The following is a 13,447-nucleotide window of genomic DNA, read 5'->3' as shown; positions in this document are numbered from 1 at the left end:
GAGCGTACGTGCAGTTTAAAAGCCTCCCAGGTACAGTCAACCGGAGCCGTCCCCTGATTAGTGGTAAAGAAAAACCCCCATTCGTCCCCTAAGTCTCCGCTGTCACTCAATGCGGTTAACCAGAAGGGGTGAAGCCACCATGGTTTCGGTCCAGTAGGTCAAGGAAAAAGTTGCCCAGCAAGGAGCGTGGTCTGACAATGATCTAGCATAATAGCCCGTATCTACTAGCCTGGGTAACAACTGGGCGGACACAGCAATATAATCAATACGCGACATGGTGGAGTGAGTTGCAGAGAAACAGGAGTAAACACGTTTAGCCTGATATTTAAATCGCCACAGATCTGTAAGAGAGAATTCCTTTAACGTGCGACCCAGGCCAGTATCGCCCGGTAATTGATCCCCTCGGGCAGAGCTCATTCTATCCACCCCCAGATTCAAAACCATATTAAAATCCCCCAGCCAAATTGCTGGGACATTAGGGTGTTGAGCCATAAAAGATAATCCCTCTGTAATTAGTCTATGATCGTAAGGCGGGGGTACATAATAGGCAAGAATAATGTACTGTTCGCCGTGCAACAAGCAGTGTATAAATATATATCTGCCCTGCGGGTCTGTCTGCAATGAAACCAAGGAAAATTGTGCCGTTTTAGATATCAATACAGACATCCCGCGAGAATAGGACGTATGGGTGGCATGGTAGGCCCATCCAATCCACGGGCGACGCAAAGCTATTTGCAATCTTCCAGTTACATGCGTCTCCACCAGAACTGTGATATCCGCTCTATAAGTTTTGAGACACCCAAACACTGCCGCCCTCTTAATTTTATCCCGAATCCCCCTGACATTCCACGTCAGCAACTTCAGGGTACCCATTGCGTGGTCTCATCCAATATCACAAGGAGAAAAATAGTATCCAAACCACCCGTCAAAACAGTATCCATTCACATATTCATCAGAGTATACATGAAAAAGAGACATTTGTCTGTTCCATAACCAAATAAAGCTTGTGCCATAAACTAAGCATAAAACATAACATGCTATAACATAATAACTACAGCCCATCCCCACCCTCCCTGCTCTCAGCCACCCCAACTTGGCTGGAGCTCCCTTCCCAAAACAAACCATAAAACACTAGGCAATGTTAATAACAATTAGCCACGGGGGTGGACTTTGCCAGATATGGACTCAGTGACAAGACCAAGTCTTCTCCCGTCATAACCCGGCTTGTAGGCCGGAGCCGGACCATGCATCCTTTTCCCACCCCACTCCCGTTGGTGTGGTGCCCAGTTCAGCAGCGGCACATAACAGTCCAAGAAAAGGCATGCATCAGGAGAAAGTCAAAGTTCTGCAGTCCCATGCAACAAGTCCAGATGACCCGCGTCCCCCCCACCCCCCCAGGGAAAGGGTCCAAAAAGCCCGCCAAGCAGGTCCCCCAAACTAAAAGGGAGGGGGAAGGGGTATTGTGTAACGAACCAGGGGGATGCCCGCAGAGTGTGGCCATAGGCAGCAGTATAGGTCCAGTCAACAAGAACATCGGCCATCCATGTTCGAGAGGGGGAACAGAAGCAACAATTCAGGGACTGAGGATAGTGAACCACGCATAGGCAGTCCAACAGCGATCTGCTTGCAAATATAGAGGGGGGAGCAGATAGAGTACTCACAAACTTCCAATGATTTTAGTCTCGAGGTGGCCGATTTCGAGCTTTCATTGGTATGTTCAACTGTCTGCCTGGAGTTCAGCACTAAAACTTCTCCTCATATTTGTAACATACGTTTTGCAAGATCCAAATGTCCAGTGCCTGGACAAGAAGAGATGTTAGTTGCATGTCCATCTTCATGTATCATGTATGAGCGATGAGCACAGATCCATTCACCATAGCGGGGCATATCTTATTTATATATGGAGAACACGGGTTCTTTGTCAATAGAAGTCCCAGATAAAGATCCTTTCTTCATAACGAGCACAGATCCAATGTAGATGCCTTCTAATGGCCTAGTTCCCTGGATATTGGAGTTGGACCTCTGAGAATATAAAACCCGGGATAACAGGTCAAGTTACAGCACAGAATATCATCACAGATCACGCAGGATTTATAGCAGTTACACCTCGTCCTTTCATTGATCGCCCCTGGTCATGTGACTACCGGGGAACCAGAAGAGGGCAGCCAAACTGGTGGCTCCCCAAGGCATTCTGGTGCCCTCACTATCCCAATCACCTCCATACACTCCATTCTATGACTCCATTTTCTAAACAGTGTTCAGCCTTTAACCATACAGTAGCTGTCTCCTATAAGGATCTTCTTCATGTATAAGCAGGGACGTTTCCCTGACCCCACACACAGTAGATGACCTCCAGATGGACAGTGTAAGCCCCCGTACACACAGTCAGACATTCCGACCACAAAATCCCTCTGATTTTTTTCTGACAGATTTTGTCCGAAACTGGTGTTGCATACACACGGTCGGACAAAGTTGTCAGAAAATCTGATCATACGGAACGTAATGACGTTCGTTCGTTACGACGGGACTACGTTCAGGCTAGTAGCCAATAGCTTTGGTCTCGTAATTTGATCTGAGCATGCGTGGCACTTTGTCCGATTGGAATTCTCTACAAACGATCAGACAAAGTCCGATCGGATTTTGTTGTGGGAAAATTTGAGATCCTGCTCTCAAATTTTTTCAGTCGGAAAGAGCCCGATAGAGCCCACACACGATCGGATTTTCTGACAATATAATTCGATCGGACCCTTTCCGTTGGAATTTCCGACCGTGTGTACAGGGCATAAGGGCCCTGAGCAAGCACAACACTTAACTATGGGAATCCAATATTAGAAGTAATGCAGGAGAAGATGATTATCTAAATTAATGGCTCCTAAATGTGATCTAATCACTCTCACAAAAAGATTGAAATGTTAATAATAATAATAATAATAATAATTATTATTATTAGGTCTGGGAATCTGCATTTGGACGCTTTACCATCTCTTCCCATGTAGGACACCTCAGTGTTAGGCAATCCAGAATTGCTGCTAGGGTAGGCTTGTCGGGAATTCTTAAGCTGGTCTGCTGCAGGTCCCGCTCTGCTTAGAAGAGTTGTTGGCTCTTTGGGACTCATATACGGGAACTCCTCTCTGAGGATGGATCTTACCCAGGTAGTTGGCTGGCTTACGTCCAACTGAAACATTTTTATGACAGACTATCTTCCCTTGGTACCCTCCAGAGAGACTTAAAACCCTTTCGAGGCCCTATGTCAGTGATGGCGAACCTTGGCACCCCTGATGTTTTGGAACTACATTTCCCATGATGCTCAACTATACTGCAGAGTGCATGAGCATCATGGGAAATGTAGTTCCAGAACATCTGGGGTGCCAAGGTTCGCCATCACTGCCCTATGTCTTCATGACCCGGATTGTCCACATGTAGTGTCAAGACGGTATACAATTATCCTTTGCAAACCTCCCTTACTATATAAATAATAATAATTACATTTTATTTATAGTGCCCTTTTCATCAAAAGATCTCAAAGTGCTACAGGTTAAAAGAGAAATGAGCAATCTATACAATTAAAACAAACATCTAAAAGGGACGAAAAGCTTTGCTAAAAAGAAATGTCTTAAGACACAGTCAGTGACTTGAGGAGCCCTCAAAGTGTCAGGTAGGGCATTCTACAGGCGCGGGGCAGCTACACAAAAGCTACACACCCCTCACTGATCAGAAATGGGACAAGCCGTTGGCTCCTCTGCTGTCAGCCACAGCCAGTGAGCCAAAAAGGAGAGAGTGGGGGTGGGGCAGAGCTGCAGCTCTGTGTCTTATGGACGCATAGATCGGGGCTCGTGAGCTAGCATGCACCAGTGCCCCATAGTAAGTGGCTATTGGGGGCACTGGATAAGAGAGAGGACCCAAGAAGCCCCAGCAGGGGACTCAGGAAGAGGAGAATAAAGGCTGTTCTGTGCAAAACCATTGCAGGTACATATAAAATGTTTTTCTTTTTTTTTTATTAGCCAAACCTTTAACCACTTTCTGACCGCTCTATAGCCAAATGACAGCTACATTGCAGTCGTCCAGTTCTGGGAGGCCCTTCTAATAACGGTCTCTCGTGATCGCACCCGTGCTGCTGGGTGCGGGCGGCACACTCCTGTGTTCACATTGTCCTCCGAACACTGCCGACACACCGATTGAGGTAAAGAGCCAATAGGTGGCTCTTTACCACATGATCAGCTGTGTCCAATCACAACTGATCACAATGTCAACATGAGCCGGTCACCTGCTCGCTTCACCCGCTCCTTCTCATGCTGCCAGCGTATGGAGTAGAGGAGACAAGAGCCGATAACTGGCTTCTGCAAAAGTGCTGCCAATCAGTGCCCACTACTGCTAATCAGTGCCCACCTGTGTTTCCTCAATGTCACCCATCAGTGTCACCTACTGGTGCCCATCTATCAGTGTTGCCTATTGGTGCCCATCTATCAGTGTTGCCTATTGGTGCCCATCTATCAGTGTTGCCTATTGGTGCCCATCTATCAGTGTTGCCTACCAGTGCCCATCAGTGTTGCCTATCAGTGTTGCCTACCAGTGCCCATCAGTGTCGCCTACCAAGGCCCATCAGTGTCACCTATCGGTGTCAACTATTATGGTACCAAAATTTAAATTTAAATTGCCTCCATCATGGCACCTGTTTCTTCTTGCCAGAGAATGTCATTTTGCTGAAGCCCAGAGCTCCTGAACAGCAGTAAATCTTTAGGCTGTCAGCAGATTTGGCACAGTGCTAAAAAATAGAGAGCAACTGAGCACGTGCAGAGCGAGACGGTGTGATACTGGATTTTATACGGTATAGGGGCTTATTTTTAATGTTTTACATCGCTATACCTACAAAAGGGGCCAGTCTGAAGTCATCTATTCTCACAGGACTTTATTTTCTGACCAAAGTTCCGCTTTAATGTGTAGTAAAAGTCACATTCACTCTGCTCAAAACTGCAACAAACACTTGCAACGATTTCATGCGTGAACTACAATGCTTCTCTCTTGTCATATCTACATTCACCCTCCACAACATTCACCAATTAGCTTTGTATATCCCAGTTAAAGCTGCCAGTGAATAATGGCTCATGCAGGATCCATCCACTACGAACCGAGCCCTTAGTGCATTCAGTGTCAGATCACAGCCAGCAGGTGGCGGTAATGAGAAATCTGTTTCTGGATCCACTGATAGACTACTCTCATTATCAGTGTAATATATGGGGAGGGAGAGGATGGATATCACTTACCCGATATTTGGTGTAAAAATACAGAGCTTGTAATATTCCTAGGACACCAAGACCAACCATGAGAAAAACCTCTAGACTCAGTCTTCTTCTATATGAATTGGAATCTGTGGGAAAGTAAATGCCATATACACACAATGTATAAGATTTCTATACACAAATGATAAATCGGCATTGGGGGGCTGGTTTGCTAAAGAAGTATAGAATTACCACTTTAAAAATGATTGTTTTCTTATTTTAGTTAATGAAACACAATTGACTTTGGAAAGCATACCCAATCATATGCAAAGAAAAAAAAAACAAAAAAAAAAAACTGTATTTTTGCTTGCACGTGATTGGATAAATGAAGTCAGCACAACTCCAACTCATTTACTATATTAACCACTTGCCCTCCAGAAGGCTTTACCCCCTTAATGACCAGGGGATCTTTTGTTAGTCAGCACTGCGCTACTTGAACTGACAATTGCGCAGTCATTCAACACTGTACCCAAATTAACCCCTCCAGCCTCGGAAGGATTTCCCCCCCGTTAATGACCAGGCCATTTTTTGCGATACGGCACCGCGTCGCTTTAACTGGCAATGACGTTGTGTGACGTTGTACCCAAACAATATTTGTCCTTTTTTTCCCCTTTTTTTTGTTACTTAGGCCGCGTACACACGGGCGGATTGTCTGTCCAACTCAGTCCGCTGAACCGTGTTTCAGCGGACAATCCGCTCGTGTGTGGGCTTCAGCGGACTTTTTGAGCGGACAGTCTGACGAACAAAGTCTTACGGAATTTCCGTAATTTTGTCCGTCCAAACTTGGTTTCAGCGGACAGTCCGCTCGTGTGTAGGCAAGTTGGACGGACTAAGTATGGCGCATGCTCAGAAAGGATTTACACGCCGAAGGTTGCATTGCAGTGTATAGGATGTCGTTTTTCTAGTCCCGTCGTACGTGCTGTATACGTCATCGCGCAAACTTTCAGCGGACTGTCTGTTCATCGTGTGTGGTCAAGTCCGTTCATTCAAAAGTTGGACGGACTGTCTGTCGGATTGTCTGACGAACTTAGTTGGCCAGACAATCCGCCCGTGTGTACGCGGCCTTACTGTCATCAGAGTAGTTCAGTGCCACCATAGTGACACTTTACTACTTTGGGGGGGTTGATCAGGGATTTTTTTTTTTTTTTTTACACCGCAATTGTTATTACAGTGATGATCACTGTAACAGAAATCGTTTGATAAATATATATTGCTGAGCACATGTGGAATGCAGCTCCTGGTAAGCAGCCGCTATGAACCGCTGGGGTATCATGTGATCGATAAGTTTTATTCATAACGCTAGTGATGCTGTCATTGGCTCACAGCTATCACATGGTACAGGGTGCTAAGATTGGCCCAAGTACCATGTGATAGCTGTGGGTCAATCACAGCATCACTATAGAAGCAACAGCTGTTATGAATAAAATGAATTGATAACATCTTTGTTGACATTGCAATCAATTGATACCCCAGTCACTTAAAGTTGCTGTGTACTTGGAACCATAATGTGCATGTGCTCAGCCATGTATATTTACTTTGCTGAGCCTAGGGAAGCCACTCACCCCCAGTAAAGATTCTGTGGGCAAGAGTAAAGTGATAATTCTATTGTCATCCATATAACGCATACGTGCAGTGGCAAAGAATTGAATTCTTAACAGCTGTGCTTACTCTAATGATGCTGTGATTTGCCCACAGATATCAGATGGTACAGGGTGCTGAGATTGGCCCGGGTATCATGTGATAGCTGTGGGCCAATCACAGCATTACTATAGGAAGCACAGCTGTTATGAATTAATTGGGATGAAAGGTTTAACACTGGGAAACACTTTTTGAAAGCTAAATAGTGCATTTTATATACAACTATATAGATCAGACCAAACTGAGGGACACATGAGGAGGAAATAGGGACATTGTTCCAAATCAGGGACAGTTGGGCACTATGGGTTTCTGTGCTGAGGGCATGATCACTGGAGAACAGGGAAGAGACAAGATGATACTATTTTGTGTCACCCACCCACTATGATTATCTTCTATACAGATCAGATTATTACCCCAGTAATTGCCCCTCTCACCTCTGATCTCCAGCCGGTATTCCTGGATCTTCTCACTGACCGGGTTGGTGATCCTGACCCGGAATCTCCTCTCGGCGTCGTCTCTCTGCACACTGGGGATAATCAGCGTCCTATTGTCATCTATCAGCCGGTATCTTTCAGGGAGAGGCTCCCCGTCAACCTCCCAGGTCACAGCGCTCTCTTCTCCAGAGAACTGGATGCTCACCGCCATCTCCTCACCCAGCCGACTACAGTTATTGGTGATGTTGGAGATGAGAATCGAATCTGGAATGATCAGAAGGAAGACAGTCACCATCAGTCATATGCCACCAACATGCAGGGTTGCCAACCGTCAGTAAATTTACTGACAGTTTGTAAAACCTGTGACTTTTACAACTGCCCGTAAATATCAGGGGCTGATAATTTGTCATGCTGTGTTGACTTTTGTAAGTGTAAACCGTGCAAATGACTTGCTACGTGTATTGTTGGTGTTTCCATATTGTGTTTAAACTATTTAAATATTGATTTGTTTTTAATAGAAGTTCTGACATTTTTTCAGGTTGTCAGTAAAAAAAAGTGTTCCGTCAGTAAATTTAACATGTTTTGTCAGTAAAAGAAGCCACAGGAGCTTGGCATATTGCCAAAATGGAACCTAGATACATAGAATAGATACAAAGTAATAATAGGCACTGATTATGACCCATGGAGAGAGCAGATCATTCTCCAATGATGGGCAACCACGTTATGAATGTTGAGAGCGAGGCTTGGATTAATTCTCAGAATAAGGACAATAAAGCTTCCCTTCTGGAGTGGATGGAAAGGTATAATATTTAATCTTGTACAGGTAATGGTCAGAGGGAATATGGTGGCCCTCCTGTAGACTGGGTTGGTGATGCTCCTTGTCTTGGGACAGAAATATTTATCAACAAGATCCCTCAAGAAATATATGAAAATAAATTAATTCCACCTTTTCAGACTGCTAGAACATTGTATGAGTAGTCTAATAGACTGTTGTAGACGGGTGCTGGACAGTCTGAGGTGGGGTGGATCCTCTGTTTGTTATCTTTATTGTTGAGTATTTCTCTGCTACTGTGTGCCTTCTAGGTGTGCATTCCCATTGTTAAGTGAGTCACCTATTGTATCTGTCTGTCTACTCATCTCTTGGAGATGATATTAATATTGTGTCCACTTTACCTTGTTATCGAACTATTGTGGGATGTTATATGTTTATGTGTATTAGCATACTATTTATGTTGGCTGTTCCTTAACTATGTCAATTATATCCCTGTTTACAGTTTGCATTGTTTAGGATAATGTAATCAAATTCTTATCTGACCTTGCATGGTATATATTCTGTGTGAATTTACAATAAAGTCAGCTACAGTTCCAGTATACACCTAAGCTAGTGTTGCCTAGTATCTTGAGTGCAATATTCTGCTATAATACCCCGTTCCTGGGTCCAGACTGGAGGAAGCTATATCTTGTAGACATGTGCGATTAGTTTCGTATAAATCGAAAATTCGTACGAATTTCCAAAAATTCGTACATTCGTACGAATCCGAAATACAAATTTTTATGCATATGAATTCTGTACGAAATACAACATTTCTTTCTTGATCATACATCACGGGACACAGGAGCTTCATTACATAGTGGGTTATATAGGCACCTCTGGTGATTGGACACTGGTTGACCCTAATTAAAGAGAATTCCTCCCCTATATAACCCCTCCCATTTGGGAGGCACCTCAGTTTTTTCGCCAGTGTCTGGTCGATGGTCACGTAAAACTTAGCTCTATGCGGGTCCCGGCGAGGGCCGAAGGGCTACAACAAACCGGATCCATAACTCGGGCCGATATTTGACTCCCAAGATGGTATGGTGCCCGGGCTTCGTCTGCCGAAGAAACGAGGTTTTGCCTGTAAGTCCTCTCCATTGGAAGACTGGGCTCTGGGACAACCAGACTTGGGGTACTGTTGACTCAGGGCGCCCGTAAGTTTCTGGCAGAGCTTTTTACATGGCCCAGGTAGGAGGATCTTTTCGTAAGAACCCCAGATACGCCTGAAGGTTGGCTAACAATACCCGCCGTGATGGGTGAAGGCTGGAATTGGTCTGAGATCAGCAATTCCTGCGGCGGGGAACAGGTAAGGGAAGTCATCCTATATATTTTAAATATATGAATGGATTTCTTCATTGTGAGTAGTTGTATGTCTTACCTGGTTTCCACCACTAGAGGGAGTAAGAGCAGCCTGATGCATACTTACATGCCTTTCAATACAACACGCTCAGTGAAAGCCTGGTTCTCCAGCTACTCACGTCTCCCTTACAGTTCCTGGCACAGTTAAGGTAAAAAGGGGTCCCATGCAGGTCCAGGGGTCCCACGTTGCTCCCTTTGGGTTCTCCTTCCCCCCCCCCCGGATTCCGTGGTCCTCGTGCACGCGCGCGGGCGTGTGCACGCGCGCCGGGCGCGCTCCCGGCCTAATGGAGGAGGGGGGTGTGGTTGCCAGCTGTGCACGATTAGTGTGCACAACGCTGTAGTGCAGGCGCCAAGCGGCAGTTTTAAAAAGCCCAGAGCGTCAGGGGACTGTAACTGGAGACACAGGAGCTGTGGGCTGTAAGCATCCGTGGGGATTGGATCCAGGCAAACCTTAAGACACCTACTCAGCATCAGGTTGTGCAGTTAAGCATATATTGATTTATTGTGAGACTTTAAGCGCAACAGTGATTGCATTTGTACTAGTACCTCTGCTTTGTAGCTTAGTACTATGTCTCCTCGTAAGAGGGTTTCAGGGGCAGGTAATAAAAGCACTGGCAAGTCACCGCCTAGGTCCAGGGGTTCCAAAAGTGCATGCAAATTACCATCCCCCTCTGCAAGACTGGAGCCTGCCTCTCAAGACGAGTCAGTGCCCCTTTCAGGCTTTGCAGCCTCTCCTAATGTCGCAGCCCCGGTCTATGTCACTGAGGACTCCCTTAGGGCTACATTGGAGGGTTTTGAAGGGAGGATAATGAATTTTATTTCTGCTTCCCTAAAAGATAGCAGGAAAAGGGGTAGATCCCCTCCCTCTGCTGAAATCCCTCTCTCAGACAGTTGTTCTGAAAATGAGGAGGGATCTCTATCTTTGGATAGGGATCATGAGCAGTCGGATGAGTCAGAGGAAGAGGAGTTAGTCCCCTCCTCCCAGGCACTCAGAAAGCAGGTGCAGTATTATACTGAATTGGTGCGTACCACGTTCAGAATGCCGGCTGCTGAAGTCGCTACATCCTCTGTCTCTTCCCTGGGAGTCAGGAAAGCCCCACAGACTGCTTGTTCCTTCCCAATTCATCCTTTAATGGGTGATTTTATGTATGAGGACTGGGGACATCCCGATAAACTGTTTACTCCTCCCAAGAGGTTTTCTATGCATTATCCTATGGAGGAAAGTTTCACCAAGAAATGGGGGGGTCCCATCTGTCGATGCGGCTGTTTCTTGTGTGAATAAAAACCTAACTTGTCCTTTGGATAATGCGCAGGTATTCGAAGGATCCAACTGATAAAAGGCTGGAAACCTTGTTAAAAGCCTCCTTTTCCATGGCTGGCGCTGTGGTGCAACCTACAGTCGCAGCCGTGGGGTTGTGTCAGTTCCTTAAGGAACAGGTTAAACAAATGTCTGGACTCCTCCCCAGTGAGGAAGTAGAGAAATATGCAGAGATGCCTCACATTTTATGTTTCATAATTGATGCGATTTGGGATTCTGTCCAACAAGCATCACGTTTATCCCTCATGTTGGTACACATGCGTAGGGCTCTATGGCTAAAAAATTGGGCTGCTGAGATGTCATGCAAGAAGCATTTGGCTGGGTTCCCGTTTAAAGGGGAGCGTTTGTTTGGGGAAGAATTGGATAAATTCGTCCAAAATATTTCAGGAGGTAAGTCTACACTCCTTCCAGTCAAAAAGAGTAAACGTCCTTCATTCAGGCGTACTCTTTCTCCCGAAGCATCAAGCTCTAAACAGTGGCGACGGCCTTCCCAGCCCTCCGCTGCTAGAAAGCCTCAGGGCCGAGCCCAGGGACAGAAAAAGACTTGGGGGCGAAAGCCTGCCAAGCAGACCCCCAAGACCTCCTTGTGAAGGGGCGCCCCCGCTCGGCCGAGTGGGGGGAAGGCTCCTGCAGTTTGCAGGCGCCTGGCGGGAGGAGATTCAGGACAGATGGGTGATCTCTTCAGTATCTCTGGGCTACAGGCTAGAGTTTCAGAAGATTCCACCCTCTCGTTTTCTAAGGTCAAGGATCCCCAAGGATCCGATAAAGCAGAAACCGCTATTCCTGGCCTTAGATCAGTTACTATCCCAGGGTGTGATAGTAGAAGTGAGCCCGAAAGATCAGGGTTCAGGTTTTTACGGAAGTGTCAGACCTATCTTGGATCTGAGAGACTTAAACCGGTTTTTACACATCCAGACCTTCCGGATGCAGTCAAGACGCACTGTGGTCTCCTCCCTGCAAGGAGGAGAATTCATGGCATCAATAGATATCAAAGATACATATCTCCATGTGCCAATATTTCCCGCACACCAGAAGTTTCTAAGGTTCGCGGTAGAGCAGCACCATTTTCAATTTGTGGCCCTGCCGTTCGGCCTAGCTACGGCCCCCCGAGTCTTCACAAAGATTCTAGACCCTCTCTTAGCAATCTTAAGAGTTCAGGGCATAGCCGTCATGGCTTACCTAGACGACTTGCTTCTCGTAGAGAGAACTACAACGTGCCTGTAGTTGCCAAGTCGCAGCGTCACCAGAACGCTAGAACATCTAGAGCGCCTAGGTTGGATTATAAACCTAGAAAAGTCGTCCTTGCAACCGACCACCAGGTTGGATTACCTGGGTCTGATTATCGACACCGCTCAGGGCAGGGTGTTCCTTCCAGGGCCAAAGGCCTTGGCCATTGGAGATCTGGTGCGCCTGATTCTGGGCAGAAGATCTTCCTCCATTCGCTTATGTATGAGACTATTGGGAAAAATGGTCGCCTCATTCGAGGCCGTCCCATTCGCCCAGTTCCACTCAAGGCCTCTGCAAAGATGCATCCTTGCGATTTGGAACAGGAAGCCCCAATCCCTGGATCTTCCTATGCGTTTATCCCCCGGGCACGCAAAAGTCTTGTCTGGTGGTTACAAACCAGGAATTTGCTGAAAGGCAAAACTTTTCTTCCCCTCTCATGGAAGATTGTCACAACGGATGCCAGCCTGACAGGCTGGGGAGCCGTATTGGAGGGAACATGCTCGCAGGGAAAATGGTCTGCGACCGAAAGTCTGCTGCCCATAAATATCTTGGAGATTCGGGCAGTTTACATGGCACTCAGAGTGGTCTCACAGACTGCGAGGTTTCCCAGTTCGGATTCAGTCCGACAATGCCACCGCAGTGGCTTATATCAATCACCAGGGCGGTACCAGAAGTCTGGTGGCCCAAAAGGAGGTGAATCGCATACTTGTCTGGGCAGAAAAGCATGTTCCGTGCCTCTCTGCAGTCTTCATCCCAGGAGTGGAGAATTGGCAGGCGGATTATCTCAGCCGCCAGCAGTTGTGCCCAGGAGAATGGGCTCTGCACCCCGATGTGTTTCGAGACATATGTTACAAGTGGGGCACTCCAGACGTGGATCTGTTTGCGTCCAGATTCAACAGGAAACTGGACAACTTTGTGTCAAGGACAAGAGATGCACTTGCTCAGGGGTCAGATGCTCTGACGGTTCCCTGGGATCAGTACAATCTGATCTATGCCTTCCCCCCGAGCCCGCTGCTATCGCGGTTCCTGGGAAGGGTCAAGAGGGAGTCGAAGTCGGTCCTTCTAGTGGCCTCGGCTTGGCCCAGGCGACCATGGTATGCAGAAATCATGAAGTTGGCAGTGGGCAGGCCATGGACCCTCCCTCTCCGGCCAGATCTGCTCTCACAGGGTCCAATTTACCATCCTGCTTTACGCAGTCTGAATTTGACGGTCTGGCTGCTGAGACCCCCATTCTGAGAGACCGTGGTCTTTCGGGGCCAGTCCTTTCCACTCTGGTCAATGCCAGAAAGCCGGCCTCCAGGCGTATCTATTACAAGATCTGGAGGACATATGTTTCCTGGTGTGAACCCAGGAGATGGCATCCTAGAAGGTATGTCATTAG

At 46.7% G+C, this 13,447-nt stretch overlaps 1 protein-coding gene across 3 annotated transcripts in view; it reads right to left on the bottom strand.

Moving 5' to 3' along the window:
• Positions 1-1,675: 1,675 nt before the first annotated feature.
• The window catches only part of LOC143981648 (uncharacterized), a 281,237-nt gene continuing 269,465 nt past the window's right edge, over positions 1,676-13,447 (bottom strand). For all 3 annotated transcript variants that reach the window (XM_077479642.1, XM_077479638.1, XM_077479641.1), the window contains exons 3-5: positions 7,349-7,612; positions 5,262-5,365; positions 1,676-2,022 (exon numbers count right to left, since the gene is read on the bottom strand). In XM_077479642.1, the coding sequence (XP_077335768.1) occupies positions 1,891-2,022; positions 5,262-5,365; positions 7,349-7,612 (500 nt within the window). In that variant the 3' untranslated portion in view covers positions 1,676-1,890. The remainder of the gene's footprint in view (positions 2,023-5,261; positions 5,366-7,348; positions 7,613-13,447) is intronic.

Source organism: Lithobates pipiens, unplaced genomic scaffold (genome assembly GCF_037356315.1).
Source record: "Lithobates pipiens isolate NorthernLeopardFrog02 unplaced genomic scaffold, aLitPip1_a1.2 Scaffold_16, whole genome shotgun sequence".
Taxonomy (NCBI): domain Eukaryota; kingdom Metazoa; phylum Chordata; class Amphibia; order Anura; family Ranidae; genus Lithobates; species Lithobates pipiens.
The sequence above is the reverse complement of the archived record's forward strand: the minus strand, read 5'-3'. Positions and strand labels throughout refer to the sequence as shown.